The 27,876-nt window shown below is 46.4% G+C and overlaps 1 protein-coding gene across 2 annotated transcripts in view; it reads left to right on the top strand.

The window, feature by feature from the left end:
• The window catches only part of SETD3 (SET domain containing 3, actin N3(tau)-histidine methyltransferase), a 70,109-nt gene that overhangs the window by 19,237 nt on the left and 22,996 nt on the right, over nt 1–27,876 (top strand). For both annotated transcript variants that reach the window (XM_022576120.3, XM_022576121.3), the window contains exons 5-6: nt 300–372; nt 678–934. In XM_022576120.3, coding sequence (XP_022431828.2) covers nt 300–372; nt 678–934 — 330 coding nt within the window. The remainder of the gene's footprint in view (nt 1–299; nt 373–677; nt 935–27,876) is intronic.

Here is a 27,876-nt window from a genome sequence, read left to right as displayed (position 1 = left end):
ATAAGCACCCTTGTGCTCTATTCCCAAATTGTTATATTTGCTTCGAATTGCTTTTTTGATTTTTTTTTTCCCCAGTGTATATAGTTTTTCTTTGGAAACAGGATTCGAGACGATGCTTCTACTCATTTAACTGTAACATAAACGTTTACATTTAAAAGTGTATTTGATAATTAGAAATAAAATGCTTATAGTCAACCTTAAGTTGTATTTCATTGTGATTGGATTTCTGACCATAGATGTAGCTGGATTGACAATTGTAACATGTCTTGGTGATTCTACTATTATTTTTTTCCTCCTAGGCAGAAGAATTATTTTTATGGGTTCCACGAAAATTACTAATGACTGTTGAATCTGCTAAAAATTCAGTGCTGGGTGAGAATAATTTCTCTTTGTTCAAGGCAGAGCAAAAATGATAAAAATATATAAAACTTCATTTTGTGGCACTAGGGACTATATTTGGTCGTTTTCTCAACTAGTGAAATATTTCCCCAAATCCACACGAAGTGTTTTCCACACTTGTAATCTGACATAGTAGAAGAATGTCAAAAGAAGAGGGCACCTTACCTTAAATGTTACATGACTATCAAGATATTCCTATAACTTTAATATATATTTTGAATGAACACTTTTTAAAGCAGTGTGTGGAACTGATGCTGTTACCTTCTGGGTTAATTCAGGGCCCTTGTATTCTCAAGACCGAATTCTTCAAGCCATGGGAAACATCACACTGGCCTTTCATCTGCTGTGTGAGCGAGCCGACCCTAACTCTTTCTGGCAGCCCTACATTCAGACCCTCCCCAGCGAATACGACACCCCTCTCTACTTCGAAGAGGATGAGGTTCGCTACCTTCAGTCCACACAGGCCATACATGACATCTTCAGCCAGTATAAGAACACAGCGCGGCAGTACGCCTACTTCTATAAGGTCATCCAGGTGAGCGGCTGGGAGCTGTTTAAAGGATGTGTTACAGGGTGGGGAAGGAGGGAAATTGATTGCTTAAGTGTTCCACCTAAACATTTTGCTTTTTAAGGTAAAAGGCATCGAGTGCCTTGTTTCTGTTTTTACAGAAATGTCACTGAAATGTGGTTGGAATACATCTGACTTCCTCAGTGCCCAGTGTTAAAACAAGCAGCGGTTGCTCCTAAGTTATGAAAGTCACTACATTTTCTGAAAACGAAAGACAACCATGGACTTTTAGAAGCTCTACAATCTATCTAGTACAAAAAGATATGCCCCATGTCTAAATTTTCCAAGGAAATGAAAGTCCATTTGTGGGTTCTTCATACGTATATTAGTAGTAAAATATTGACAATTGATTTCTTTATGTTTTGCAAAGTGTACTGTGTATTATATTAATTTTGATTAGTTCTAAGTAGACGTGTCATATGGAAATCTCTATAAGGTCATGAACATTTGAATTACACCTGATTGCTCCTTGCTGTGTTTTGGCAGTTCAGCCAGCGTTCTCTTTCCTTTCCAGCTGAACAGCACTCAGACAGCTGAGGGCCAGTGTCAGGGTTCCCTTGGGAGCTAAGAAAGGGCGAGTGTCTCTGCCTCTTGACTTGCCCCTTTCTCATATGCCCACGAATCAGCTCCTGGGCTGCTGTACCTAATAGGTGGCAAGTGGGAAAGTGAGCTGCTCCCTTTCCCTTTTCTTTGGGTAATTGGATAACCTGGATTACGCTTGATTTGGTTGTTCCTTAGCTGGTCTGTCTCTGCTCTGTTTTCATTGCTACAGGAAATAATGTTTGGGTGTTCATCATTTAACCTTACAGCATGCCTACTGCACAAGAATGTCACACTCAATTATATCCTCCCCTGTATCAAATACTTCAGATACATAAAAAACTATGACTCTTGTCTTCAAGTAGAAATCTCTGCTTTTCTAAACTTTAAACTTCAGGAAGCCTTTAAGAATTATCATATAATATGTATATAGCATTTATTTTGAGTGTGCTTGGTTTGAAAAATATTGATGGAGCCAGGCCAAAACTCTGATTATTCGGTTAGTTTGCACCTACAATCCTGCAGTCTAAAGTGTGACGTGGCTCTTTGTGACCTGAAAGGGTTGTGCTTTTATTCCTAGTTTTTTTTTTTTTTTTTTTTTGCGGTACGCGGGCCTCTCACTGTTGTGGCCTCTCCCGTGGTGGAGCACAGGCTCTGGACGTGCAGGCTCAGTGGCCGTGGCTCACGGGCCCAGCTGCTCCGCGGCATGTGGGATCTTCCCGAACCGGGGCACAAACCCGTGTACCCTGCATCGGCAGGCGGACTCTCAACCACTGCACCACCAGGGAAGCCCTGTTCCTAGTTCTTAATTGTGTTTCTTCAATGACTAATAAAAGCGAAGCTGACCCTAGCAGGTCTAAGCCTTTGTCATTTCCTATTGTTAGGCAACAAACTGGAAACCAGCTCTTCTCACGAATGTGTTTCTCAAATCGGGGCTGTGAGATGGCGAAGGCTGGCGGCCTACCCTGAGAGGAACTGCCTCTGTGGTCAGGTCGAGGGTTCTGGAACGATGCCGAGTCTCCCGACAGCTGGCTTGGCGTGATCTTTGGATTTTCATTACATTCACTGGTCTGTTTATTTCAGTATTAACAAAGTAGTGCAGTTTTGCTTCAAGGTTCAATGAGATTTTAAATGACCGTGAGTCACTAAAATACTCTGTTCATTTTGATGGAACTGTCTCATGCCAGGTCTCTTAATAACCCTCTGAAATAAACCCCTTTAGATGATGTTTAGGTGACTGAATTATACCACAGTCTGTGTAGTAAATAGTATTATTGTGAACATCTCAGGAACTAGAGAACATTCTAAAAATAAACTTTAATTCAGAAGTTTTTCTAAGAGTAATAAAATTCTCACATGACTAACAAGAACAATTTGGATAACTTATAATGAATCCGAATATCCTTTTTAAAAAAACAACCACAGTCTTAAAGCATTAATGAATCTATCCGTTATTCCTTTTTAGTATTCCTTTATTTATTCTTCCTTTTTATTGAAAACTTTGATTAATAAATGTGAAACAAGGTATATCCAAATGTGGAATTATCAGACAATCAAATGTTGGCTTTTTTGCATAATTAAGCCAATCTTGAGTATTTGAAAATAATGGTCGTGATTTTAAAAATGGGTGAAGGGGTTCAAAAGGTAAAAAGAAAAAAATATATATGCAGAATCATAAATTTTAAAAATGATTTAAAGATGCAATCAAACTGTACTTTTCTTGACTGTCAAAAGCATCAAACCGAAGAGAAAGCAAGGTGTGTCTGTGACCATGTAATAGCTTCTTCTGTGTTACATCAGTGCATCTCAGCTGGGCGGTTGAGAGGGTATTTGCCCTTGAGAGAGTGTTTGGTAACAGTTGGAGACAGTTTTGATTGTTAGGTTTGGGGAGAGGGGGGAATGCCACTGGCATCCAGGCTGGGGTTGCTGCTGAACTTCTCATGATGTGCAGGGCAGCCCCCAAACAAGGAATTGTCCAGCCCAAAATGTCAATAGTGCTAAGGCCGAGACCCCCTGCTTTGTATTTATATATAGAGGACAGAGCACCTCAAATACCTATGTGATTCCAGAAATCACCATCAATCCCTTCTAGTGATTGGATGCCTAGGGCCTGACTGGCATTGGTTGCTGGTCACTGTCTCCATATGTCAGAAAGTCTTCGTGGGCCAGTTTCAGATCCCCCCGGCTTTAGCTGCCTGCTGTAGCTAGGAGAATATATTTTAAAGTGCTTTTCTGCTTGCTGTCATTTAACAAACATCACTTCTTTTTAAAAACTTACAAATTTAAGACTATAGGTTTGGAGATGTTTGACTTGTTAAGGATGTAAGTACAGGGGAACAAAGATTGAAAAAATCTAAGTATAAAATTCAGATTACTCTTTACAAACACAGACTTGGACCAAGGAGTCGAGTCGAGATCCTTGAAATTGCGTTTTGAAAATGAACTTTATGTGGTGGGCTATCATCATTTCTCCACATAAGCTGGTGAGAGTTCAGTCAGGAAGGGGGCCTTTAACTGATGGGAGGGGAAGGACCATGTGCCCCGAACGGGGCAGCCCTGACTGAGGGTGGTTTCAGGAAGGGTCGAAGCAGCAGTGGGATAATCTGCCCAAGAGAGAGAGGCCGCACAGAAAGAGCCTGCACTTTGTAGTCAGACAAACCTGAGTTGAAATCCTAATAAATGTATCTACTATTAAATTAAATATAATTTGGCATTTGTTGCTTTACCCTACCCCTCTGTGTTTGTCTCCTGATCTGTTAGGTAGAAGACCCATTTTTCAGTGTAACTGCTGTCAGCCCAAGTTGGGCTGTTCATCACAGCCCCCAGCACAGTGCCGGGCTGCAATGCCTGTGGCATGAGGAGACACCAAGGAGGTCACGGTTGAAGCCACCCGAGCCAGGGCGGCATGGTAGTGGAGAGGGTGGGCTCTGGAGCTGGCCTGCTAGGGTTCAAATCCCCACAGCATCATTTTTGCCAGGTCTCTGTGCTTCTGTTTCCTTTTCTGCAAAATGAGATAATACAGCACCTGTCTCCCAGGGTTGCTGAGTGGACGAAATGAGTTGATCTGCGTGAGGCCCTCAGTACAGCAGTACTTGTCATAGAAATGCTCCATTTCTGTTACTGTTTTGTGTTTTGATCCTTCAGGCCGTGCCGTTTGGTTGTTTTGTGTTAATTGTTTTAAGTTGCATCTCCCCTGTCCCTGCAGTACCTTATGGTAGTATTTCTTAACTTTCCTACTAAAAACTCCTGTTGGCCACGGATAGTGAAGACTATTCCTGCAAGACTAGGGCCTAGACCCAAGTGACTCTTCACAAACTCAAATTGCTTCGATATCTCATGCTTTTGTTGTTACTGTCATTGGTTTTTTATCTCATGTTTTTAAATATTAAAAATTTGTGCAGTTGTTTGTTTGCTGTGGTTTAACAGTCATGTGAAATGACTTACTATCAGGTCAGACTGGCACTGTAGGAAAACAGCCCAATTTCTCCCATGACCCTACCTGCCGCTGTGCATCCCTGGAACCCACATTCCAGCGGGAGAAGCGTGGCTTTATGTGGAGTAAATGCCATGAGCCCCACAATGTGGCCAGTCTAAGGGTGGTTCTTTTTCAGTAAAAGAAAATGTGACAGTCACTTAACGTTAGTAAAAATAGGCAGCAGAAGAGATGATTGCACATTGAAAATACATCAGAATGAGCTTTGGCAGAAAATTTCTTAATCGATGATTTGGTTTCTGTGGCTGATGGAATAGGACCTCAAGGCAGCCCAGAATGAGACGTACTGCTGAGACAACCAGGGGGTCTAGGCTATAGAGGAGAAGGTTTTTGCATAAGAATTCATGACAAAGAAAAATGGATTTAAGCAAGAGTTATCTTTTTAAAAATCATATTTTGAGTCTAGCTGTTTTTCTGGTTTCAGGATGTTCCCACTGCTTATAGAAGTCTTCAGTAACAATTGAGAGTAAACATGAATGTTAACACGGTACTGCTGTTACTTTATGTGTCATGTTTTCTCACTTCAGTACCAAACCATACACCTATGCTTTTCCAGGCTTGGATGTTGGGCTTTTTCTCCCTTTTAGTAGGCGGATCACTTCAGCAATGCATTATCACTCGGGAGAGTGAGTAGGATTACAGCAGTTCATGTTTAACATTTTCAGTACAGCGACCTGCCCTCAGTTTGATTTTTTCTTTTTTTTTTTTTTTGCATTGTAGCTCTTAACCTTTTTCAGGGTCTTGGGAACCCTCTTCCCAGAGACGTGTATGTGTGCTATAATCACAAACCCTGGCGTACCATTTGGGGGCTCAAATTCTAGAACCTGATTTGCAGGTTTTGTTATGACTTCCAATTTAAAGTCGTTTTTCTGGGGATGCAGACCAAACTCTGCTCTGAGCCGAAACTCATTCTTTTTCTCCTGAGCTGGCTGCTGGCCTGAAGGTCTGCCAGCCCCGGCCCGGCCACTGTCTCCTGGGGTCACCAGCAGTGTGACGCAAGCACGGCTGGTCCCTGTGTGGTGGCGATCCCAAGTCCCTGGGAGAAGAGCACAGAGACGCGTTCGTAGTCATCTTGCGTCAGCCTTCAGGATGTTTATTCTAAAAGAAAACTGGCACTAATACTAACTTCTAGGAATTATAAATGCCTCTAGGTAAATTTCTCTGCATTGCATTCTTAATGTTTAGAGAAACCTCTCTCCCCCCCCTCCCCCTCCCCCTCCCCCTCCCCCTCCCCCCGCCCCCCTTGTTGTTGCCTAAGAACTAGGAAAATAATTTCCTCCCGGCATATTTTCTTGGTCAAAGGCTTTTGAGTGCGGCCGCTTGGTAGTTCAGGTTACTTTCTGTCTTTAGTTTGCTTCACAGAGTTGGTTTAAAAGTCTTTCCAGGACTCTGCTCGTCCTCTTCTGTGCAGTAGCGCTTGGGCTTCACGGTTCTTTAAGGTTTTTACATTGTACCTGCATTGTATTCTTCTTGAGATGTGCAGTATACAGTGTGTCCTTTAGGTATCTAACAGACGATAGTATGTAGCCAGAAGCCTCAAACTCAGGGAATTTTTTGTGCATACCTGCAGTTAAGATCTCACACCTGCTGGTGAAACGTTCTGCTGCAGTTTCATGGTTGAGAAATGTCAGCACCCAAACTCAGGAAGCTGAATTTAGAAATTGTGGCTCAGCCAAACGCTGGAAAAGGCTCGTGGGGATTGAGAACCTGAATGGTGGTAGAATTTCTTCCTGTCAGTTTGTGAAGGGGGGCGCGAGGGAAGAAGAGAGGATTAATAGTAGAGGCAGAACTTGGCCCTTAAAACTGCTGCAGAGCTTTAACCTATAAAAGTACACCTGACAGACCAGGACATTCCAAAGTTCAGCTCCAAGTTGGGACTGTTGCATGGAAATATATGACTAGTTTTGTGATAGAAATCAGTGGGGAAAAAAAGTAGGATTTGGCTTAAACCCAACTTTGAAGTGGTGTGATTGTGAGAAAATGAAGAAAATCATATCTTAACGTAGATGAATGATAGTCCAAATATTTCTCACCCATGTCAATGGAAAAGAAATGAGCAGATCCTGTGAATGAGCTGTTAGTCTAGTTGACAATCCCATGTAGTGGGCTGGGCACTGCGATGTGGAGCGCCAGCTGTCCCAAGGTTAAGAGCTCTCTTGGGATGAGCACATTTTCCTGTGCTGTTGAGCTTGAATGTGATGCTCTTTTAAGTAAATTCAAGTGTACGGGGTTGAACAGCATAGAGGCATATCTATAAAATTACTATTTTCCCATTGATCTCATCGTTTAAGTGATTTATCCCACCTTACTTGGATCTCCTCTTTTTGCGCTGATCGAATCTGAGAGGTACAGGGGAAGGGCTGATGGAGAAACGCCTGTGTGTGTTAAGTGCTGTGAATTTTATTTCAAGGCTTCCGCCTTTCCTGCCTAATGCTGCAGGACGGGGGGAGGCTGTGTTAAGTTGGCCGGACAGGCAGCTTCTCCCACCTGGCCAGGCCCGTGGTGGCAGGAGACCCGCGCAGCCAGACTCACAGCTTGCTGCGAACAGGGCCTGCCCAGAGGCCAAGGAAGGTGCCACTTCTGGTTCTCGGCATCCCGTGGCAGTTGTGGCTGAATGTCAGTTGCTGTCCCATTTCTCGCTGCTCTCCTTGTCCCTGATGGAGCCACAGGAGAAGAACACAGACGTGAATTTTTGCTGGAGATAGTTTTACCTCTGTTTTCCTGAAGCTCATAGAGAAGATCTGATCATGCATGAGGCCTACAGGAATAACATCAGATTTGAGTAAAGCCCCTGGGCCTCAGCATACTTTAAAGATCCAGCGCCTTGACACATGCAGGCGATGTATGTGGGCGTCAGATGCTGTCCTAGACACGTGTGGGTGCGCGTACCCGAGAGCCCCGCAACGGAGGATGTGCACTTGCGTTCATGGAACTTGACTTCCGCTGGTGGCTGAGGTGGTGGCGGGCACCCCCGGTTTATGTGCAGGTTTACTCCACGTCATCCCTGAGGCTATGGGGAGCTTGGAGGGCTCTCGGTAGCCGGCTTCTCCCTCCGTTGGCCCTTCCCCTCCGCCTAGAAACCTGTGTAAGGGTCTTCCTTCCAGATAAACCAACCCACCTTCTCCTCCTGACCTTGGATTCACTCCCCTTTCTTTTTGTTTTTAGCCCACTGTATCCTCCTGATTGTTCATTCAACCACTGTTTATTGAGGATCTCAAGCGTGAGGCACCACACCTGGGGACCGGGACTAATGTCCCTGGGGGTACAAAGAGGTGTTTTTGAACTTTTTATTTTGAAATAATTTTTTCAACTTAGGAAAAAGTTGTAAACATAGTACAAAGTTGAAAGCCTGGCCGTGAGCACCACCTCCTGGATACCCTGCTCCTGCCCTCGTTCCCACGTAAGTTCCCTTCCGGAGGCACTTGTGTTCCGTACGTAACGCTCTTGTTCTCAGCCAAATTCCTGACAATGTCACGACTCCTGACGCAGGGTGGGGGGTATGGGACACCGAGGAGGTGAGTCAGAGGCGAGGGTGGGGATGAGAGAAGGCGCTTCAGTGGCTGGGGGTATCGAGGTAAACGTGGGTTCTGTGGTGAGGGCACTGGTTGGAGGTGCAGGATGTGATGGGGAGAGAATGAAGCCCTCTGATTCCAAGCTGTGCCCGAAGTCCGAGGGGCCTCTTCCCATCCTGTGAGTCGTGTTCTGTGCCGGGTACCCTGGAGCACTGGCCGGACCGGGAGGTGGGAGTGGCTCCTGAGCTTGTTGTATGGACCTGAGGTCACTAACAGAAGATGCTTCGTGGGGACAGAGCTGCCCCATCGGTGTGACCCTCCCTGGGCTCTCTCCTCAGGGCTTTAGTCCTGCCAGTCACCCTGTGAGGGAGGCAGTGTCCATCCTCCCTTTGCAGAGGAGCAGTGGGAGATGTGGGGTTCCCAGGCCCAGGTCAGAGCAGGCCGGCCGGACCCGAGCCCTCCCAGACTGGGGTCGGCAGGTCACAGTCTTTCTCTACGGCTCTTTCTGGTCTTACTTTTGGGGCAAAGAAGTGGTCTAGTTTTTTTTTTTTCAATAAATTTATTTGTTTTTATTTATTTTAATTTTGGCTGCGTCGGGTCTTCATTGCTGTGCGCGGGCTTTCTCTAGTTGCGGCGAGCGGGGGCTGCTCTTCGTTGCGGTGCGCGGCCTTCTCACTGCGGCGGCTCCTCTTGTTGTGGAGCATGGGCTCTCGGCGCGCAGGCTCCAGTAGTGTGGCTCACGGGCTCAGTAGTTGTGGCTCGTGGGCTCTAGAGCGCAGGCTCAGTAGTTGTGGCACACGGGCTTAGTTGCTCCGCGGCACTTGGGATCTTCCTGGACCAGGGTTCGAACCCGTGTCCCCTGAATTTATAGGCAGATTCCTAACCACTGCGCCACTGGGGAAGCCCGGAAGTGGTCTGGTTTTAAGGGCAGGGCAGTCTTGTTCAAAATCTCTCTTGGGCTCTTATTTGCAGAAAGCTGTGCCATCCCCTGGGCCTGCACAGGGCACCTGCTGGGGTTCCTTCCAGCTCCTGGAGGGACCCCCGTCCAGCCTCAGTCTCACTCGGTGCGGAGGTGGGAGAGGGCACGCGGAGGACGCCGTAGGCTGCCGGCTTTCCCCCACGCTGGGATGAAGCTGAGGAAGCGCTCTCTCTCTCTCTCTCTCTCTTTCTTCTTTTTTATCCTTACCAACTTGACTTTTAATGTTATAAAAAAGTGGAAACACTGGAACTTAGGAAAATCACTCCAGGCTTGCATGTTCTCTGGAGAGTTTCCAGCGACTTGGTGATCTTTGTAGAGCCTCTGGCTGTCTTGCTGAGATGCACTGACCTGTGTCCTTGCTTTTTCCCGATAGCTGACCTTGTGCATTACTAATTTGTGTTAAATGTGTATGAGTGTTGTCCTTATGTCTTTATTTAAGGTTTCTGACTTTGTAGATTATTCATTCTAAACGTGTATCTAATTTTCACCATTTTTATAAATACAGGCTGCAGATATGACATTTAAAAACATCTAATTTGTGGTTTTAACAGTTTGCTTGTTTTGTATAATGTTATAGCAATTCAAATAGATACAGACTTCACCTGCTGGGAATCTAGTGTTCTTTGTTTTTTCCAGTTTTTGTTTCAGCAGCCTTTGAGGGAGTCAAGAAACGAAATGCTCTTTCTCTGTATTCCTGGTTCTAAATGGGGGAAGCCATACCTGCATCCAGTTGGTGGCACATATTCCTTCTTGGCAGTTATTAAGGAAGGTCACCGTTTTGTGGTGTCTGTACAAGCGGGGAGGCCGGGCAGCCCCATGCTCTGTGTCCTCCTGTAGAAGTTTTCCAGGTAAGATTCCCAGATCTCCGGGCTGCCGTGGTTGCTAGGGCACTCCTGTCTCCTGCCCTTGGCTGGCCCGCTGGCTCTTCTGTCTGGCAGTCCTCCTGTGAACGACAGCCTTCCTGCCCTTACTCGGCTTGTCACCTGGGCCCCTTGAGAAAAGCTTCCAACTTTGCTGATCAGAGTTGGGAACAGAAGTCCAACAAAGCCATTACAAGGGTAATCATTCATGGCAATGCTGGCTATGTGTCCAGCACTGTGAGAGCTTTCTTGCCTTTTATTCCAGGAACTACTGCCTTCCCGTGAGAATCTGAGACAGAATTAACCAAATTAGATTCAGCAGAAACCTCCAGTCCTAGGGCCCAAGTCTTCAGGGCATCACCCCGTTTCACAGGTGAGGAAATGGGCCGAGTGGCGAGTCAGGATTGAAGCCCAGATCCTCCCGACCCTAGAGGCTGTTTTTCCCACTTCCCTTGTCTCCACAGACCCATCTTCTCTACAATTCCTTCTCTCCCCTTCTGGCCCCCGCTTTACCAGTCCTGGGTCTTTCCCACAAGTCTGATCAGTAGAACTTTTTTGAAAATACAAGTTTAAAAACAAAAGCTTCAAAATTGTTTTTTCTTGAAACCTGCTTTTTTTCCCAGCCCCCTAAGGTCTGTATCTGGTGATTACATTCCCTGTTCTCTGGGATAGGAATTCTGGTTTTATTTTTGTTTTGTTTTGTTTTGAATGTGTGTGATAAGACGAGAGCCTGCTTCTGTTTTTTGAGACCTCTGACAAGCGCCCTTACGAGAACACTCTCCTGAGTGAGCAGACACATTGGCAGCCACTCGTGCTGGTTGACGTTGACATGCAAATTCCGTTCCTTCCCTGCAGAGCTGTACTGCTTTCATAATTGCTTATGACCTAAGAAATTCTGGCTTAGGCTGCAACCTTCCCATGGTCACTCTGCATATCCTTCTCGCCTTCTCTCAGGGAGAAAAGCATTTACAGTAGAAGCATGAAAAGGAATTAGAGGCAGTAGAGGAACCTCCATAACATCAGGGATTATATTATTAATACATCCTTTTTACTTGGGTTGGGCCGGGACCTCTCGGCAGCTGGATGTGGAGGCACAGCTGGGACTGTCCACCCCCTCTGCATTTTAGTACCAAGCGGAAGAGTGGATTGAGCTCACCCTCCAGTGAGCTTGAGGGAGTGTGTAGACCTGCATGGAGTGAGATGGTGAGGACGATCGCTTTAACAGAATCGGTAGGTTAGTGAGTGTTCACAGGCAGGGAACATAGGCGCCTGTGTTCTGTTGCCCTTATTCCATAAGGTGCTGTGGATTAGACACAACCGCAGTCCACTCCGCCTGACTTCCTTGGAATTGAGAGCCCGAGCGTAGGTGGGGCTTTGCTGTTGGTATTCATCGGGCTCTGTGCTTCCTGCATTTGCAGAGGCGCTCTGATTTGAGTATTTAGTGCTTCATTCTAGCCCTGGGGGGTTAGATCAGGTGGATCACATCTTTTACCGTTATGGAAACTCATTTTAGCAGCGTGTTTCTGCTGGGCAGATTATCCAAAAAATTGCCCATGCAATATAATAGTTTTTAAATAGTCTTGTTAATAGCAGCTTCTTCCGACTCTGCCTAGCCATCCATTCTGCACCCAGCTTGCCAGTTTTCGGAGGAGTCGGTGTCCTGTAGAAGAAAGAATAGTCCGTCCGAGTCTGAGCTTGTCGACCGCTAGGTAAATCTGGTCAGGTTAAGTTGGAGTCTGAGTTCCCTTATCTGTAGAAAGGAGACATGGGTGCCCGCCAGCCAGGCTGTGTGGGAGTGGAGAAGAGGCATCTCTGCGGGGCTCAGCATACAGACGCCAGCCCTGCAGACTCAGTGGGTCAGCCACACCCTCTCCCGGGCCGACCTCTGGCCTCTGCTAGAACACGGTCCCTGCTCAGGGCCTGATCTGACAAGGCAGCCCTTCCCAGCGTGAGGACTGCTTAGAGGACCAGCCCTTGTACGGAGGCAAAGCATGCCTCCCTGGAACGTTCATCTGAGTCGTTTCCTGACTTGAGAGCAAAGGAGTAGATTTCGCCTTCTGCCACGACCCCTCCCCTCCCCGTCTACCCCCCCCCCGCCCCCCCCCACCCCCGGCTGAGGCATTCGTTCAGCAGACACCTCTCTGCAAGGTGCACCTGCTTGGAATCGACAGTTTACCAAGTTAGTCAGAAGCTTGCTTGCTGGGCCTGTAAAATTAATTCAGTAAAAAGTGATATTTGAGGGCATAGATTGAAAGAGAAGGAAGAGTCCTTCCAGCTGAGAAGTTGAGGAGGACTTCTTTTGGTTTTTGTCATTTTTAAATGGGAGCAGTGGTGGTTGGAGAAGGTGATCTCAGAGACGGGCCCCCGCTGCTCTCTGACCTTGCCTTTGGCCTATTTTTCCCTCAAAGCACATTAGTACCTGACAGCATATGTGTATTTCTTCATTCATTCGTCTGTCTTCCCAACCAGAATGTCAGCACACTGGGGGCAGGGACTGTGTTTTATCCTCAGCTGGAAGGTGCCTAACACCTAGCAAGGGCTCAGTCGCGGTTTGTTGGGTGAATAAAGCCACCAGCCAGTAGCTGAAACAGCAGCAAGTAGCATTTAATAAAACTGTCAGACACTGTGCCTTAGTTCATTTCCTCCTGTCAACATCCAGTGAGAGGTGTGATTCCTCTTTCCTACTGAAGGGCAGACCTGCCGGGCCTCACGGGTGATCTCAGGTTTGGCTCAGACCCTAGAGCCTGTGTTCTCTGCAGGCTGCAACCCTCCCAGCCCCCCGAGAGTCCCAGAGCTCAGGCCACCTGTCACTCAGTCATCTGTTTTGTGGCTCTTCTGGAACCTGCAGGGGGTCAGGAGCAGACTTGTCTTCTGTGTTCCCTAGCTTAATTCTCTTCTGTTCTATGGGGATGTTTGCCTGTTTTCTGTGTTCAGATAGCTTTCTAATTTTTCGTGGTTTGTAGGAGATCACCAGCAATGACTATGGTCACATGTACAAGTTTTTTCAATATTCAAGTCAGTTATTTTTGTTTGTTTGCTTTATTTTTGGTCTGGAGCAATTCTGACTTGTTTAAAATGGCCAGTGGCTTTCTTACTGTCGTTTCTCTTACTTTGGAATTCATTTTCCTTCCAGTGATGATGGACACCCAGTCCAGGCCACTGTCCTGCCTTCCAGAGGGTCTCTCCACTCTTAACCCTCCTGTCTGGGTCTGTGTGCAGAACTAGAGAGATCTTTTCGTAACATAAATTATATCATGCTGCTGGTTTACCATCACACTTGGAAAAACTCAAAGGGCTGGGCTGCTGAGATGGCCTCTCCTCCCACTTCAGGTGACTCCTTGGGTACCCCTTCCTCCCCGTCACTGCAGCCCGCTCCCCCTGGCTGTGATCAGTTCGCTGGTCTCGCCCAGCCTCTCTGGCCCCATCTGCTCCCTTTCTGCAGTGCCTTCCCCCAGTTCTGTGCATGGCTGCCTCCTTCTCAGTCTTCTGGTTTCAGCTAAAATGTTGCAGTTTGAGTGAGGCTTTCCCTTACCCTGAAGTAGATCTGCCTTATCCACTATGTTAGTGTGTTAGTCAGGACTCTTCTGAGAAACAGAACCAATAGGATGTGTTTATGTGTATAGAAGGAGATTTATTTTAAGGAATTGGCTCACGTGATTATGGAGGCTGGCAAATGCAAAATTTACAGGCCAGGCCGGCAGGCTGGAGACCCAGGGAAGAGCTGATGTTTTAGTTCAAGTCCGAAGGCCTTCTGCTGCAGACTTCCCGCTAGCTTGGGGGAGGTCAGGCTTTTGTTCTGTTCAGGCCTTCAGCAGACTAGATGAGAAGGAGAGCGATTAGGGAGGGCAGTCTGCTTTACCCAGAGTCCACCAATTTAAATGTTAAGCTCATCCAAGAGCAGCTTCACAGACACATCCAGAATAAAGTTTCACCAAATATTTGGGCATGTGGCCCAGCCAAGTTGACAGATAAAATTCACCATCACAGTTAGCATGCTTTTTTAAAATTTGTGTATTGACTTATTTTCCGTGTTCTCCTCTGGAGTGACCCTGCTCTCCAGGCGCCACCGTGGCACTGTTGCCGGCACAGTGCCTGGCACACAGAGCCCGGGCAGAGCTTGTTCAGTGCGGAGCCGGTTGCCTGCCGGCTCTCCAAGTGAGTCTCGCATGGCCAGGGCCTCGTGGGAGGTGGATGGCCAAAGTCCAACCTGTCCTCCACTCCCTAAGCTGTGTCCCCTCAAAGCTGCATCCTAACAGGCAGGCGACTTCTTCCAATTTGTACAGAGGTCCTCTGATGTCCCTAAACCTGTTGGGACATCAGAGGAGCCACGTAAATGAGGACTGTCGCAAGTCTAACAGAGCATGCCATCACTCTGCCCAAAGCTCGGTGGCCCTGGCCTTGCTTCCTCTGTCTTCCCAGATGTGAAACTTACAGTGAGGGGAGGATTTATCACATCCTCTGCTTTTAGCAGACTTAATCTAGTAGCTGTCCATAAAACTGGTTTATACTCTCTTGGGCTACTGTGTTTTTCTCTGTAAAAAATAAAATACCGTCTATATTTTCCAAAAGATTAGGTGACGTGAAATGTACTTCACAACACTGTCGGCTTCTGTTGTGCTTTCATTCTTACCCGGTGTTCACGACCAGGCTCTTATGCTCAGGTTCAGAGCCTTCTGCAGATGTGCTCTGGGCCACTTTTCTTCACTTCCCACCAGATGCCCTCCACTGCCATGCTCCCTCCGCTGACTCCGCTCTAGCCAGGGCTTCCTGATGCCCTCCACTGCCATGCTCCCTCCGCTGACTCTGCTCTAGCCAGGGCTTCTGGCTGTGCTGGGCCTGATGGCCACTCCTTACGTTGCTCCAGGGAACGACTCCTCCTCGGCGTGTTGTTGTGTGGCCATCCGAGGCCGTATGCATTCCTTCTGACCCTCTCCCCAGCTGTTTCCTCCTGGAAATCACTGGGTATCTCCAGCTCACATATGACTGTAGCAAAATGCCCTACAGTTATTGACAGTTTAAGCTTGAATTATATTTTTGGGGAGCTGTTACTTTTAGGCCCACCTGTGTTCTTTAGTCCTTGAGCTTTGTCACGTGTTACAATTTGGGTAATTTTTTCATTTCACAAATCAATTTTATTCTTTTGGTGTACAAGAAAAAGTGAGTTCTAAATATTAGTGATTGAAAACATATCATGGATACTGTGTTTATTTTTATTTACATTCAGCCTCATCAGGAAAAAATTATAATAGTATTCATTAAAAATTTTAAGTCAAATAACTACCTATTTAAAATACCTTCTAATAATAATGGTGTTTTGCTGAATGCTGCCTTCTCCTCCAGGCCAGTGGTAGGTGCTATAAGGAGATAGAGAAGTAAACTGAGTCCTTGCCTTGTAAAAATTTATAGTAGAGATGGGAGGAAAACAATTGGCAGGAGACGTTGAAGAGCAAAAATGGGAAACTGAGGCAGTGACTGCCATCTGAGCTCCTGGGGGGCAGTCAGGTGGTAACTGAGTTGGGGCTCGAAAGGCAAAATTGTCTGGTAGAGGGAGGGAACTACTGTCAGCAAAGGTGTGGAGTTGGGGGGGGCGTCAGGACACATTCCGAGGAGGGGAGACAGCCGAGGCCAAGCAAAGGCCACAGCCGCTGGATTTGAGGGAGGTCATTTCGGGGTTTGCAGCAGGGACCAACTCCCAGAAGCTGGGTCCCTGCATCTCCCTGGGATTCCTGTAGCTCAGGCCATTATGGGGTGAAATGGCTGTGGCCTCAGTAGTTGTACTAAGTGGCTCAAACTCTCTGAGCCTCAGTTGCCACAATTACCTCCCACCCTGTCTCACAGCCGAGCTATCAGGGAATAAAATGTGGTTTTAAAATGTAGCATTCTGTTAATGTAATTAACCAGAAGCTGGATTTGAGCACACTTCTGTGATGTCAAAAAGGAAAGTTCCAGTACTGGATGTGGAAGGCAGGAGGATGAAACAGAAAAGCCCGTTCCCAGGAGCTGGGATGGAGGGTGCAGGAAGGAGGGAGGGTGGGAGGGCCTTCAGCAGGCTTTGGGGTTTCTGCCCTGCATGTTATAGGGAGCCCTGGGCAGCAGAGTGATCAGGCTGGCCTGGGTTTGTTTGCTCGCTTAAAGATAACCTCGTGGCAGGGAGGCCAGAAGACCAGTTAGCCTGAGGAATTTGAGAAGTATCTGAAGGTTGGATTGACCGCATCTGCTGACAAACTGCATGAGAGGAGGTTGGGAGAGAGTTAGTTTAGGATGACCTTGAGGTTTCTGGAATAAACTGGTTTTAAGTTTACTATTCCCACCTTTTTCCTAAGCTGACTTTACCAGCCTTTCTCTATTTCTAACCTTTATGGTTTAGAAAGGAAACTTTTGATCCTAAATTTCTAGCTTATTCTAACTTGTTTGAATGCAAGGCACCGAAAGTAATCTTTGTATCTGAGTTTTCAGTCCAGACAGGTTTATTTTGTACTTTGGAATAGATATTTCAAGCAGAAATCTTTTGTATGCAAAAGTCAAGCCTGGAGCAAATCTTTATTGTGAAATTATAAGCTCGTGAAGGTGAAGGTTTTAATGGAAGTGCTCACCCAACCTTAACCGTAGTGACACACGCACAATAGCACGTCTGAACGAAAAGCTGTCAGACGAGCAGCGTTCAATTTAAATATATTAGTGATTTCAAGACTGTCTCTAATGAGTTCTGAAATCTTTGTGTCAGCCTCATGTTTTTTCCTTAAATGCTGTGAAATCATTTAAAATTAATAAGCCAGATTTTATTTGGTGGCGTTTACATCAGAACTGCTACCATCAGCTTGGAGGTCCTTGCTGTTGTGTGGTCTTCTCATCAGTGAGTGGCTGTGATTTCTAGAAGCAGAAGGACAGCAGCTTCCTGTTAACAGGTCATTACGCTAACCAGAGGGACCTCCTAGATACAGCTGCTGGGTGTCAGTGCTGGCACTTCGTCACCTGAACGTGGGCGGCGTAGTGACAAGGGCAGTGTTTCAGTTACTGCTAATGTAGATGTGAAATGGAGCTTCCTCGAGGGGGTGAAGTGTTGGACCAGGGTGTATGGAGGACTTAGGAGTATTATTCCCAAGCCGAGAAAGATCTGTTGGCAGGGATCAGTTCTGTCCGTGTCTCACACACACACACCCGCACGTCGCAGAATCACGCAGAAGTCCCGCTGCGCCTAGGCCTTTGCTCTCTGGCAGTCAGCCCCTGTCACCCAGCACCACTGATGTGTGCAGAGCACTGGTAGGTGCTGGGGCTGCAGACGTGGTTTGGCCTCAAGGAGCTCTCCGTCTAGCGGAAAACCAAATCTCATCCCGTAAGAGAAGAGCGAGGGATAGGGGGCGCTAGCCCAGAGGCGAGGGGAGAGCCGAGAGACTGGGGAGTCAGGAGAGGCTTCTCAGAGGCGGGTGAGGTAACTGACCCCGAGGAAGGTCCAGGCTTTACTGGGGGGAGTTGGCAAAGGGCACAGGCTGGCCACTCAGTGCAGCTGGAGCGTGGTGTGCACGGGGCAGAGGAAGTGAGGGTGGAGAGACAGGCTGCATGGGGGCGGGAAAGCAGGACCAGCACTGCAATAGCACTTCATTTGGTGCCCAGATACTCATTAAGCACACTGAGTCCTCACAACCACCCTCCCGGGTCTGGCTGTGATTCCCGTTTGACAAAACGGAGGACTATTTGCTGGTCTGTCTGTTCCAGGACTTGAACTCATACCCAGTTACTGGTACACAAGAACTTAGATTCCTACCTGAGTCTAATGTACCTTCCAGATCTCCAGTATCATGCTGACTTCACCCTGTAACCAAGGGAGCTGGTCGCTCGCTCTGTAAGCATTTACGGGGTGCCCACGGCTCAGTAACTAATCTGGTTTGTATTTCAGCGTAAGCAGTTACAATGCTTTAAGTGGTGGACGTGTACTCACGAGTCCTGCTAAAGCGGAAGCACCACAGAGGCAGGGGTTGGCCTGCGTGGATCGGGCACCCAGCCCAGTGAGTGCTGGCGCGCAGCGAGACCTTGGTAACGAGTTACCAAGAAATACAACTCTTGGGTGAGGCCGAGAGTAGGTGGTGACCGACCCACGGTGTCAACACTTTTGGACGCAATTCTGGATTTTCTTTCCAGTGTGTGGGTAGCAGTAGCTTCCTGGACAGGCTGCTCTAGGAATGAAAAGCACATAAGAACATAGCTGTGGACCAGATCAAACCTGCATTAAGAAAAAATCTTTCCAAGCCAGCTTCACCTACTGTTTTTCTTTTTTAATTTAAAGGAGGTGCTTAATTTCAGCAAGACACTCATCCTGGTGCCTTAGCAGAGGAACAGAGAGTGACTCTCAGTGTGGTCGGAGAGATGGCAGGTGGTGTCAGGCTCTCTTCCTGGGCCTGTCCTGCCAAGCACTTTTGTCGGGATGGTGAAAAGACCTAGGAGGCATGCTGGTCAAATTTCTGGGTGGTGAAAAACCCAGGAGACTCCCTACGTAGGCTAAGCCTGTCTTGATTCACAAAGCTCTTGGCCGCACTAGCAGGATGCGACTGAGCAGGAATCACTGGGAAGGCAGTGGGCATAGCAGGAGGACTGGTGACTGGACCTCAGAGCCCTGGAGCCCTGTTCTCTGACAGTAGCTCATTTTGTGACCGTGGACCAGTCACTCACACTCTCTCAGCCTCACTTACTAAAAAAGGGAAACCTGCCCTGTGTCCCCTACAGGAGGGCGGGGCAGGTGAGAAATGAAGGGAAGCTGTTTATAGGTAATAGAGAATTTTACAAATGCATGTTTTTTTAGGTAATAGAGAACTTTACAAATGCATGTTTTTTTAGGTAATAGAGAATTTTACAAATGCATATTTTTTTAGGTAATAGAGAATTTTACAAATGCATGTTTTTAAAAAAGAAGCCACCTGTCACTGCCCTTCAGGGGTCCTGAAGAGGCAAATCGTGGATGAGGTGTGATGGGAGCTGGCTGGCCAGCCAGGGTTCCTCCCAGTTCAGAGAACCACGGTGTGGCTGCTACAGTCACGGCCCTGTCACGGCCCTGTGGGTGCAAAACTCAGGCCTGCTCTCCCCTCAGTCTAGTGGGGGAAAGCTAAATGGCAGTAAAGCATGCAAACAACAGTTTATGGCAATAGAAGGCTCTTGCTGGTTGGTACAGGGCCAGTTACCAAAATTCTAGGGGAAGCTGCTAAGAGAGCTTTAGAGGCAGGAAAGGTACAAGCGATTTGAGTTTATCACAATAAAACAGAGCTACACTTTAAAGGCAGTAAAGGTCAATAATCGCTTCCAAACATCAAACTTATAAACGGTTTTTTTAATAAGATTTATCTTCAGTCTGTCCACATGGCAAGTAATGGAAAAAGGTAAACATAGTGTGTATCTATTGATGGATTATATCATATATAACAAGTAGGCCTTTGCAACGCCAGTTATTTAGAATGGTCAATATTAATGGAATAAATATATGATAGAAAAAAAAGGCAGGGCCATCTAGTAGCTCTCTGTAGTAGTACCTTCTGTGGCAAAGATGAACAGTTTGGGAAATGTTCTGTTGACTTTTTAAATGGAGATTTAGTTTATACACTAGAGCACACATGCATTAAGTATAGATTAGTCTTTATACTAAGTAGCTAAATCAAAGTCAAGATATGGAACATTTTTACCATCCCAGGAAGCTCCCCAGTCTCCTTTCCCAGGCTGTGTCCATCCACCCTTTTCCAGAGGTGACCACTATTCCGATTCTGTCACCATGGGTCAGCCTTGCCTGCTCACGAGCCTCCTGTCATTAGGGTTGTACAGCGTGTACTCGCTTGCATCTGCCTTCCTTTGCTCAGTGTAATCTCTGTGAGATGCATCCAGGTTGCTGGGTGTAGCGGTAGTTTACTCCCTTATTGTTGCTGCATAGTTTTCCAGTGTTTGAATAACCACATTTATCCATTCTCTTATGGATGGACATTTTGGTTGTTCCCACTTTTTGGCTGTTGTAAACGAAGCTGCTGTAAGTAATCCTGTATATGTCTTCTTGTGGACCTGTGCATTCCTTTCTTCTGGGTGTTCTTGGAAGAAGACTTGCCGGCGTATTGGGTGGTCATATATGTGACCACCCGACCTCAGTAGACATCGATGAACCATTTTCTGAGCGACTAAACCCATTTGGTGGCGGGAGAAGTGCTCGAACATTCTGGTTGCTCAGCTTCCTCCCAGCCTGGGCTGCAGGGCCGTCCTGTGGGCATGCGTGTAGTCCCGACTTCCATTCCCCAGCGACTAATGGTGCTGAGTGTGTTTTCACCTGCTTATTAATTACTTGGGTATCTCCGTCAGGGAAGTGCCTGTTGGAATCTTTTACTCATTTAAAACAAAATTATAATAATATACTTTATTTAACCCAATAGAGCTGAAAGATTATCCTTTAAAAATACAGTCAGTATAAAGTGATTTATGATATATTTCACTTTTTTTGCAGTAAATCTTTGAAGTCCAGTGTGTATTTTTGGGGGGAGTAGTATATTATGTGATTAAGTTTTTAAATTGAGGCAAGATATATGTAACATAAAATTTGCCATTTTGACCATTTTTAAGCGTACAGTTCAGTGGCGTTAATTACATTCGTCATGTTGTGCAACCATCACCTCTATCTAAACTTTTTCATCACCTTAAACAGAAACTCTGTAAATGCTAAGCCGTAGCTTCCCCCCACCCGCCCCGCTCCGTTGCCTGTTTGTGATTTGGCATTTCCTTCTGATCACGTGCCGTTTATAAGACATGTTTTGACTACCTCCTCCCAGACTGTGGCTTGCCTAGTTGCTTTCTTAATGTATCATTTGATGAATAGAAGTTCTTAATTTTAATCAAGTCTGATCTATCAGTCTTATTTTTTAAAGATGGTGTGTTTTTGTGTCCTTTTAACGAATTCTTTGCCTAACCCAGGGGCTCTCAACCAAGGGCGGTCTGCCCCTTGGAGGTTAGAGACATTTTTGGCTCTCACAACTGGGCCAGGGATGCCGCCAAGCCTGCAGCGCCCAGGACATTCCCCACAACAAAGAATCACCTGGCCCCGAAATGTCGGGAGCGCTGAGGTGGGGAGGCTTGGTCTGGTACAGGATTGTGAAGATGTTCTTGTACGTCTGCTTCTGGAAGTTCTACTGCTTCACCTTTCACATTTACGTCTATGAGCCGTCTCTCTTTAACTCGTGCATGGGATGAGAAGAAATTGAGAAAAGTCTTGATTCTTCCACATCTGTGCCCCTAACCTTTTATTTAAAACTAAACTCAGTACATTAATTATCAGGAGCTTTCTATGGAGCATTTTAACATCTAGAGCTAAAGTTTCAGTGTTTGGTGGTCTGAAGGCAATGTTTGAAGCATGAAGTAAATGGCCTGGCACGTGCAGAAACTGAAGACTTTTTTCCCCTTCCAACTTGCTTATTAAGGACTTGATTTAGAGTTTTTGTTCTTGTGGTTTTTTAACTTTCAGGTTACAACCATAATGAAAATGCCCACACGAAAGATGCAATTCATAAAATAAATTGACTCTGAAGTGTGCTGTTTTAATTAGACTGTAATCTGGTTCTTTGCATATAAGCGTCATGATTAGACATTTGCCAGAGAGAAGGGAATTTGGTAGTTTTTCCATTGTAGTTCAGTTGTATGCCTACTTGTCAGGTCTTTCACAAAACTGACCACTTAAATATTCAAATCCTAGTAAAATAGGTTGTGATGTTTTAGGATCGGTAGGAGGAAAGAATACCTTCAGAAGTGGTGCCCTTAAACCACATGGACAGCTGTTCTTCAAGAGGGTGGCAAGGACAGAAGCGTTGTTATGAGAAATTGTCCCTGTGTTTAATGGTCATGTGCGGTACATTCATAGTGTTCTTATATTAAAATCTAATTTTATATAAGAATTTATGGCTGTTGAGTGATCAGATGGGGAAAATATCACCTTGTTCAGCATACGCTGTGGGATGGTAATTGTTCTGCTGTTGAAACTGACCCTGACAAGGGGATCAGTGGTTCTAGGGTTAGATGCTTAGATCTTGCTTTAAAATCCGTAAAAACACATGTTGCTATTTTAAGGCCACACTAGTTCCCCTTTTTCTGCATTTGTGTGAATGGTGTGTGCCAGAAAGGTGCTAATTTGGAATCAACAGCTGGGTTTGAGTCACAGCCCTGCCTCCAAATAACCTAGAGATGGCAGGTCACCTAGCCTCAGTTTCCACATCTGGCATTGGAGGCGCCAGTCACTGCCTCATGTTGGTCCTGGAGGATTGAATGAGAAGTGTAAGAGCATTTTGTGAAGTACAAATCTTCACAGAAACGTGGGGTGCCCACTTTGTGGGCCCACCCAATAATCTTTTTAAAAAATTTCTTACCATTATATGTGTTATATTTATATAGAGGCAGCACTTGAAGTTAGATGAATGGATTTGGAAACTCCTCCACTTCCTAGCTGGGTGACCTGGGGCACGTTTCTTCTGGGGCATAGTTTCTTTATCTGTAAAATGGGGGTGATGGTGGTACCTATCTCACAGGGTTCCTGCGAGGTTTAACTTGGTTAATACTGTAAAATGCCTAGGACATTTTATGTGCGCGGCACATAGTAGGTACTCAGTAAATGTTAATTGTTATTTTATTGTTACTGTAGAGTTGATTTGGATGATAATGCCATTCAGCACCTGCCTCAGTCAGACCCTTTTCTGCACACAGTGACCAGTCCTCTGGAAGCGGGCTGATGAGTTCCTGACATAGAGACTGTGGCCCTCGGCACTAGGAAGTTAGGCAGGGGTGACGGGCACGGAGATTCTGTCGTGGGGAGGAAAGTGATATGTGAGCCAGCGGCGCCGCATTTACCTGCATCTTCACTGCTCAGCAGATTGAGAAGTTTAATTGTTCATTAATGAGTCACCTGCATAATTTCACTAATTTCTATTTAATGGGGCCATTTTGAGCCCCTGAAGGGCTGAGAACAGACTTTCTTCAGTTTTGTTTCCCCAGCTCCTAGCCTGACGTTTGGCACGTGATAAATATATGTTGAATAAATTTTAATTATCAGTTATTTGCAGGTCAGGTCCAAAACTGTGTTAGAGATCCTGAGAATGTAAGTAATATGGATGGAGTTGGAGACCTTTAGATTACTTTAGAGGAAAAAGTAATATGGCTGAGTCCTTGGCCTTGCTCTCAGCGGCCTTTTTGACTTTTTTCTTTTATTTTAAGTGAAATTATTTTAAAATTAGAAACCATACGTATGTACAGTAGAAAATATTAGAAAATACAATAGCTTAAGGAGGAAAATTAAAGTTTTATATATTCTGTTTGGCAGAGTTTCAATGACCCAGAACCTCAAGTGGGCAGATCTGGAGAAAGATGGGGCCCTAGTGATGGAGAAAGAAAGAAACCCTAGTGTGAAATTTAGCTTCTCCCAGACTGCATTTTGCCACCATTCATCTGTGTGTGCATATGTACCTGCAAGGCATGGGGAGGGGTTTAGTCAGATAGCAAAGATCTTCACTACCTCCTCCTTGGTGGCAGCTGGCAGTATACCCAGTTCCTAGATTCAACTCAAGTGAGGATAAGTCACCTGCAAACTTGTTAAAAATGGCGCTTCCTGAGCTCCACTCTTGGTGTCCGTAGGTCTGGACTGAGGCCTGGATGCAGCGCACCCAGACAGCAGCGTCCTGGACTGTAGGACTTTGGAAGAGCAAAGAGCTTGCTGTTGGAGCCTGTCCAGAATGTCTTACAATTCCCTTTATGTATCACAGTTTTCACCTGTTTTACAGATCAAAAGCAGGTGTATGGAATTGAAGAGACCAAAATAAATCCATAAGCGTATGAGGTGGGCCTTATGGAGGCCTTCACATTGCCTGATTTTCATAAGTAACTTTGGAAATTAAAGAGACTCAGATGGGTTTCTATATTGGATTTGATCCTCTTTGAGACTGCCAGTGTAGAAGCAACTGTTTATCACATCTTAACTAGCCAGTGTCTTTGTTCAGAGTACAAAGCATATGTTTCAAAGGACTTGGATGTCTCCAAAAGCTGTAAATTTAGGATTGAAATAAAGTATTAGTTTTCAGGTGATGAGTGAGTGCTGAGCACAAGTGGGGCCAAGGGGCCAAGAGACTGTATCACCACACTAATGATGATCGTAAAGCAGACCAAACGCCCCTCATTCTAAGCACAATCTCCTGCCTCCAACAGGAAGAGAATTGAGGTGTTTCGTCCACCTTTAGTTTCCGTGCCTTTTCTCTGTCCTTCTCAGAATTTCCCCTTACCGTCACCATCCTCTTTTGTCTTCACCTTTCTCTCCTTGTCCAGGCCAACCCTTTACCTGTGCTCTTGGTAACATAATGCCCACGTGTCTTTGTCCTGTCACTTATTCCCCATCCTGTGCATCTTCTTCATTTTTTTCCAGTAAATATGTTCATTTCCCCTTTCCTAAAAGGCAGAAAGGTGCTAACATTTACTGAAGACACTTGTTACTACAGCAGCTCCTAGCCCATCCTGACCGATAAGGTATGTATGTGCTCGTGTGAACTTTCTTGAGAAGTACTCCCAGGCCCATAGTTGTCTGTTTTTTAGAGGCTTAAAACAATGCACCCTTATTCTCGCATGGGTGGTATTGGGAATCCAGGAATCCAGGCACAGCCTCACCGGGTCCTGTGTTCCAGGGTATTTCTCAGGCTGCAGTCAGTGTGTGCTCTCATCTGAGGGCTCGACTGGAGGAGGACCAGCGTCTGCACTCCATCTCCTGACTGGTGGCAGGATTCTGCTCCTTGGGGACTCAGTTCTCACAGGTGGTTGGCCGAGGCCTTGCCACCTTAGACCCAATGTTTTTATCAGGTTCACCAGCCCCCTCCCCACACTCTCCACTTCCTCTGCTCTCTGTTTTGATCCATCCTTTGGTACATTACTTTCCCTAAAGAAGACCTTCTTCATCATTTCCATTAATTTACCAATGTCTACTGAATTTAAGTCCCTTCCTCTGGAGGGCTACTAACTTACTGATGCCTCTCAGGTGCCAGCAAACCTAGGGGGTGGGCCCTGTCTTCCCTTTACACGTGAGGCAGCTGACCAATAGGGCCCTTCCAGAGCTGCTGCCCTGTGCACCGCGCCCTCTGCAGGGCCCTCGCGTGCCCACCAGCCTTTCCCTGCTGCTTCCCTACACGAGCTTTTCCACCCAGCACACCTCAGCCCCTCCTCCTCCTGCACCGATGTTCCTGGTACGGTCTGGGGCACTTTCTCCCTTCCCATCTGGAGACCTGACTCACGTGCCCCCTCCTCCCTGAGTCACTGCCTGATCTCTCTGTTGCCAACAACGTCTGCAGCCCCTTCTCTGTGATTCCAGCACACGGCATGTGTTCTGGTGCCAAAACACAGTCATGTTTTGCCCACCTGGATGCCCTGCGATGGTGTCATTACTGTTGTGCATAGGGAACCCGTCTTACTCATTGTCCCCCACGGGGCCTGACCCGTAGCAGGAACAGTGAACTGGAGTCCGTCTGTGTTTATCAGCTCCTTGCGTTTGACAGGTTCAGCGGGAGAGCCCAGGTCTCCCTGTGCCCGTCCCTTCTCCCTCCCTGGATCCACCTGCCACCCGCCCCCTGCCGGACTGGATCACTTCCCCCTGCTCTGCACTCTTCCCCTCAGCCGCTCTCATCCCGACCATAACTGTGTCTAGTACCCGCCACCCAGCAGACAGGAAGCTCTGGGAGGAGGGCAGGGGCCTGAGCCATCTTGCTTACTTGTTCCCCATTCCCTGGCACAGCATTTCACTCGAGAGCGGGCACTCTGTAATATTTGTTGAATAAGGGGGTGGGTAAACGAGTGAATGAATGAATGGATCAACTCAAGAGCAGTTTAATATGGTGTAAGGTCAGGCACCAGCTGGTATTTTGCAGACTTCTGTGTTGGAAACGCAGAGGTCACTGGAGGGCATCTGAAGGTTTGAAGGAAGAGGGATATCAAACCATCTTGGGGTTGGCAGAGTGAATCAGTGGAAGGGAGGTAAATCTTTCTGATCTGGAAAGTAATATCAAATTGTAGTTATGAAAATTGGGGGAAACTTTTCCACATCACGTTTTTTTCAGGGATATATAAGATTACTTCCAGGTTTTGCAACTTTTTTTTTTTAGAAATTAGAAGATGACTAGAAAAAACAATGGCCATTTTGCCGAGGAGAGAGTCTTAATTGACAAAGCTAATGATCTAGAAAAACCTATGTTGGAAAATGTCACTTTATTATATGTGTCTGGAAGTGCAGATGGGAAAACAGGTTTTTTTCTTTTTGCAGCAGATTCATTAAGTGTTTAGAAAGAGGTTCTCTCTGTACCGTCTTCCCCAGCCTGAGAAGCTTGAGACTAAATCTAAACTCTCTTCTCTCGTGTCTGTTATGAAGCAGGTGGCTGTGCTGCCCTTTATAGCAGACCTGCAGCCTCCGCACCATCCTGTCTCAGCCTCTGCTCCCGGGCCCCAGAGCATCAGCAGGAGTGTCCAGGTGACAGTTAACTCTGAGCCAGGTCAGACCGTAGCCTGGCCAGAGAGATGCCTTATCACACCTCGCTGACTGTCTCATCCCCCGGGTGTTGTTTCAGAGTCTCTGCAGCCCTGAGCTGCCCCCAGGCTCACCCGTTCCCAGTTTACTAAGAGAAAACTCAGAACAGATGACAGGAATTTCTTCTGTTTCTTGTTGTCTCCATCTCAGTTTCTTTGTGTCTTTGCCTCCCTCGGTCCCTCTGAGAAGGAGTCCTGGCCAGCAGCTAAGGTGAGCCTGGTGGCCCGTGCCCAGAGCTCTGTGACATTGCTCTGGGTGCCGTCTCTCCATCCCCATCTTTCTCATCCTTTCCTTCCTGCCCATCTTTAGCCCTTGGGTTTACAGAACATCCCTGTGCCTTTGAGATAACGTCCTGTCCCCTTCTGTCTTTAACCACAGCATGTACCAAGAATATTCCATGCTTGAGAGTTCTTCGAGCCCCTGTGGTCTAGGCCCTCCCACTGCCCCACCAGTGACATACCCCCTGATGGGTCCCTGGGCCACCAGTTGTCCGATCCCGTGGCTGTCCCACTGCCCTGTCTCCTCGACCTCCGTGACGTTCCTGCTGACCCTTCAAGCTCGCTCTTCCCCGGGCTGCTTCTCTCACTGCCATTCCTGCCCCCCCCCAAATAGAAGTGCTCCCCAACTTTTGGGACTCTGGGTTAGGAGTTAGACCTGGTTTTCAAAACCCAGTTCTAAAATCTTCTCTCATATATGACTGTAATCAAAAGTCATCTTATATCGAAAGGTGACTTAAGTTAATATATTGGATTTCTTGCTTTCGGTTCCAAGTGAACAATTTGATAATTGCCTGTTTTATAGGTAGTGCTTAAAAGCTATGCACTGATTAAACTGTTCTTTCACTGAAAATTTGTATCCAGATATTGACTGCTCCAACAAAATGGTATTATTCTTAGAAAGTGAGACAGTATTTTGTCTGATAAAAACGAGAGTGAAATCCATCTCATAACTATTGATCAGTAAAGCATCTAATTAA

Source organism: Delphinapterus leucas, chromosome 2 (genome assembly GCF_059928025.1).
Source record: "Delphinapterus leucas isolate spDelLeu-1000000601 "Yukka" chromosome 2, BTC_Dleu_Yukka2, whole genome shotgun sequence".
Taxonomy (NCBI): Eukaryota; Metazoa; Chordata; class Mammalia; order Artiodactyla; family Monodontidae; genus Delphinapterus; species Delphinapterus leucas.
Note: the sequence above shows the minus strand (reverse complement) of the source record. Positions and strands in the feature narration are given on the sequence as shown.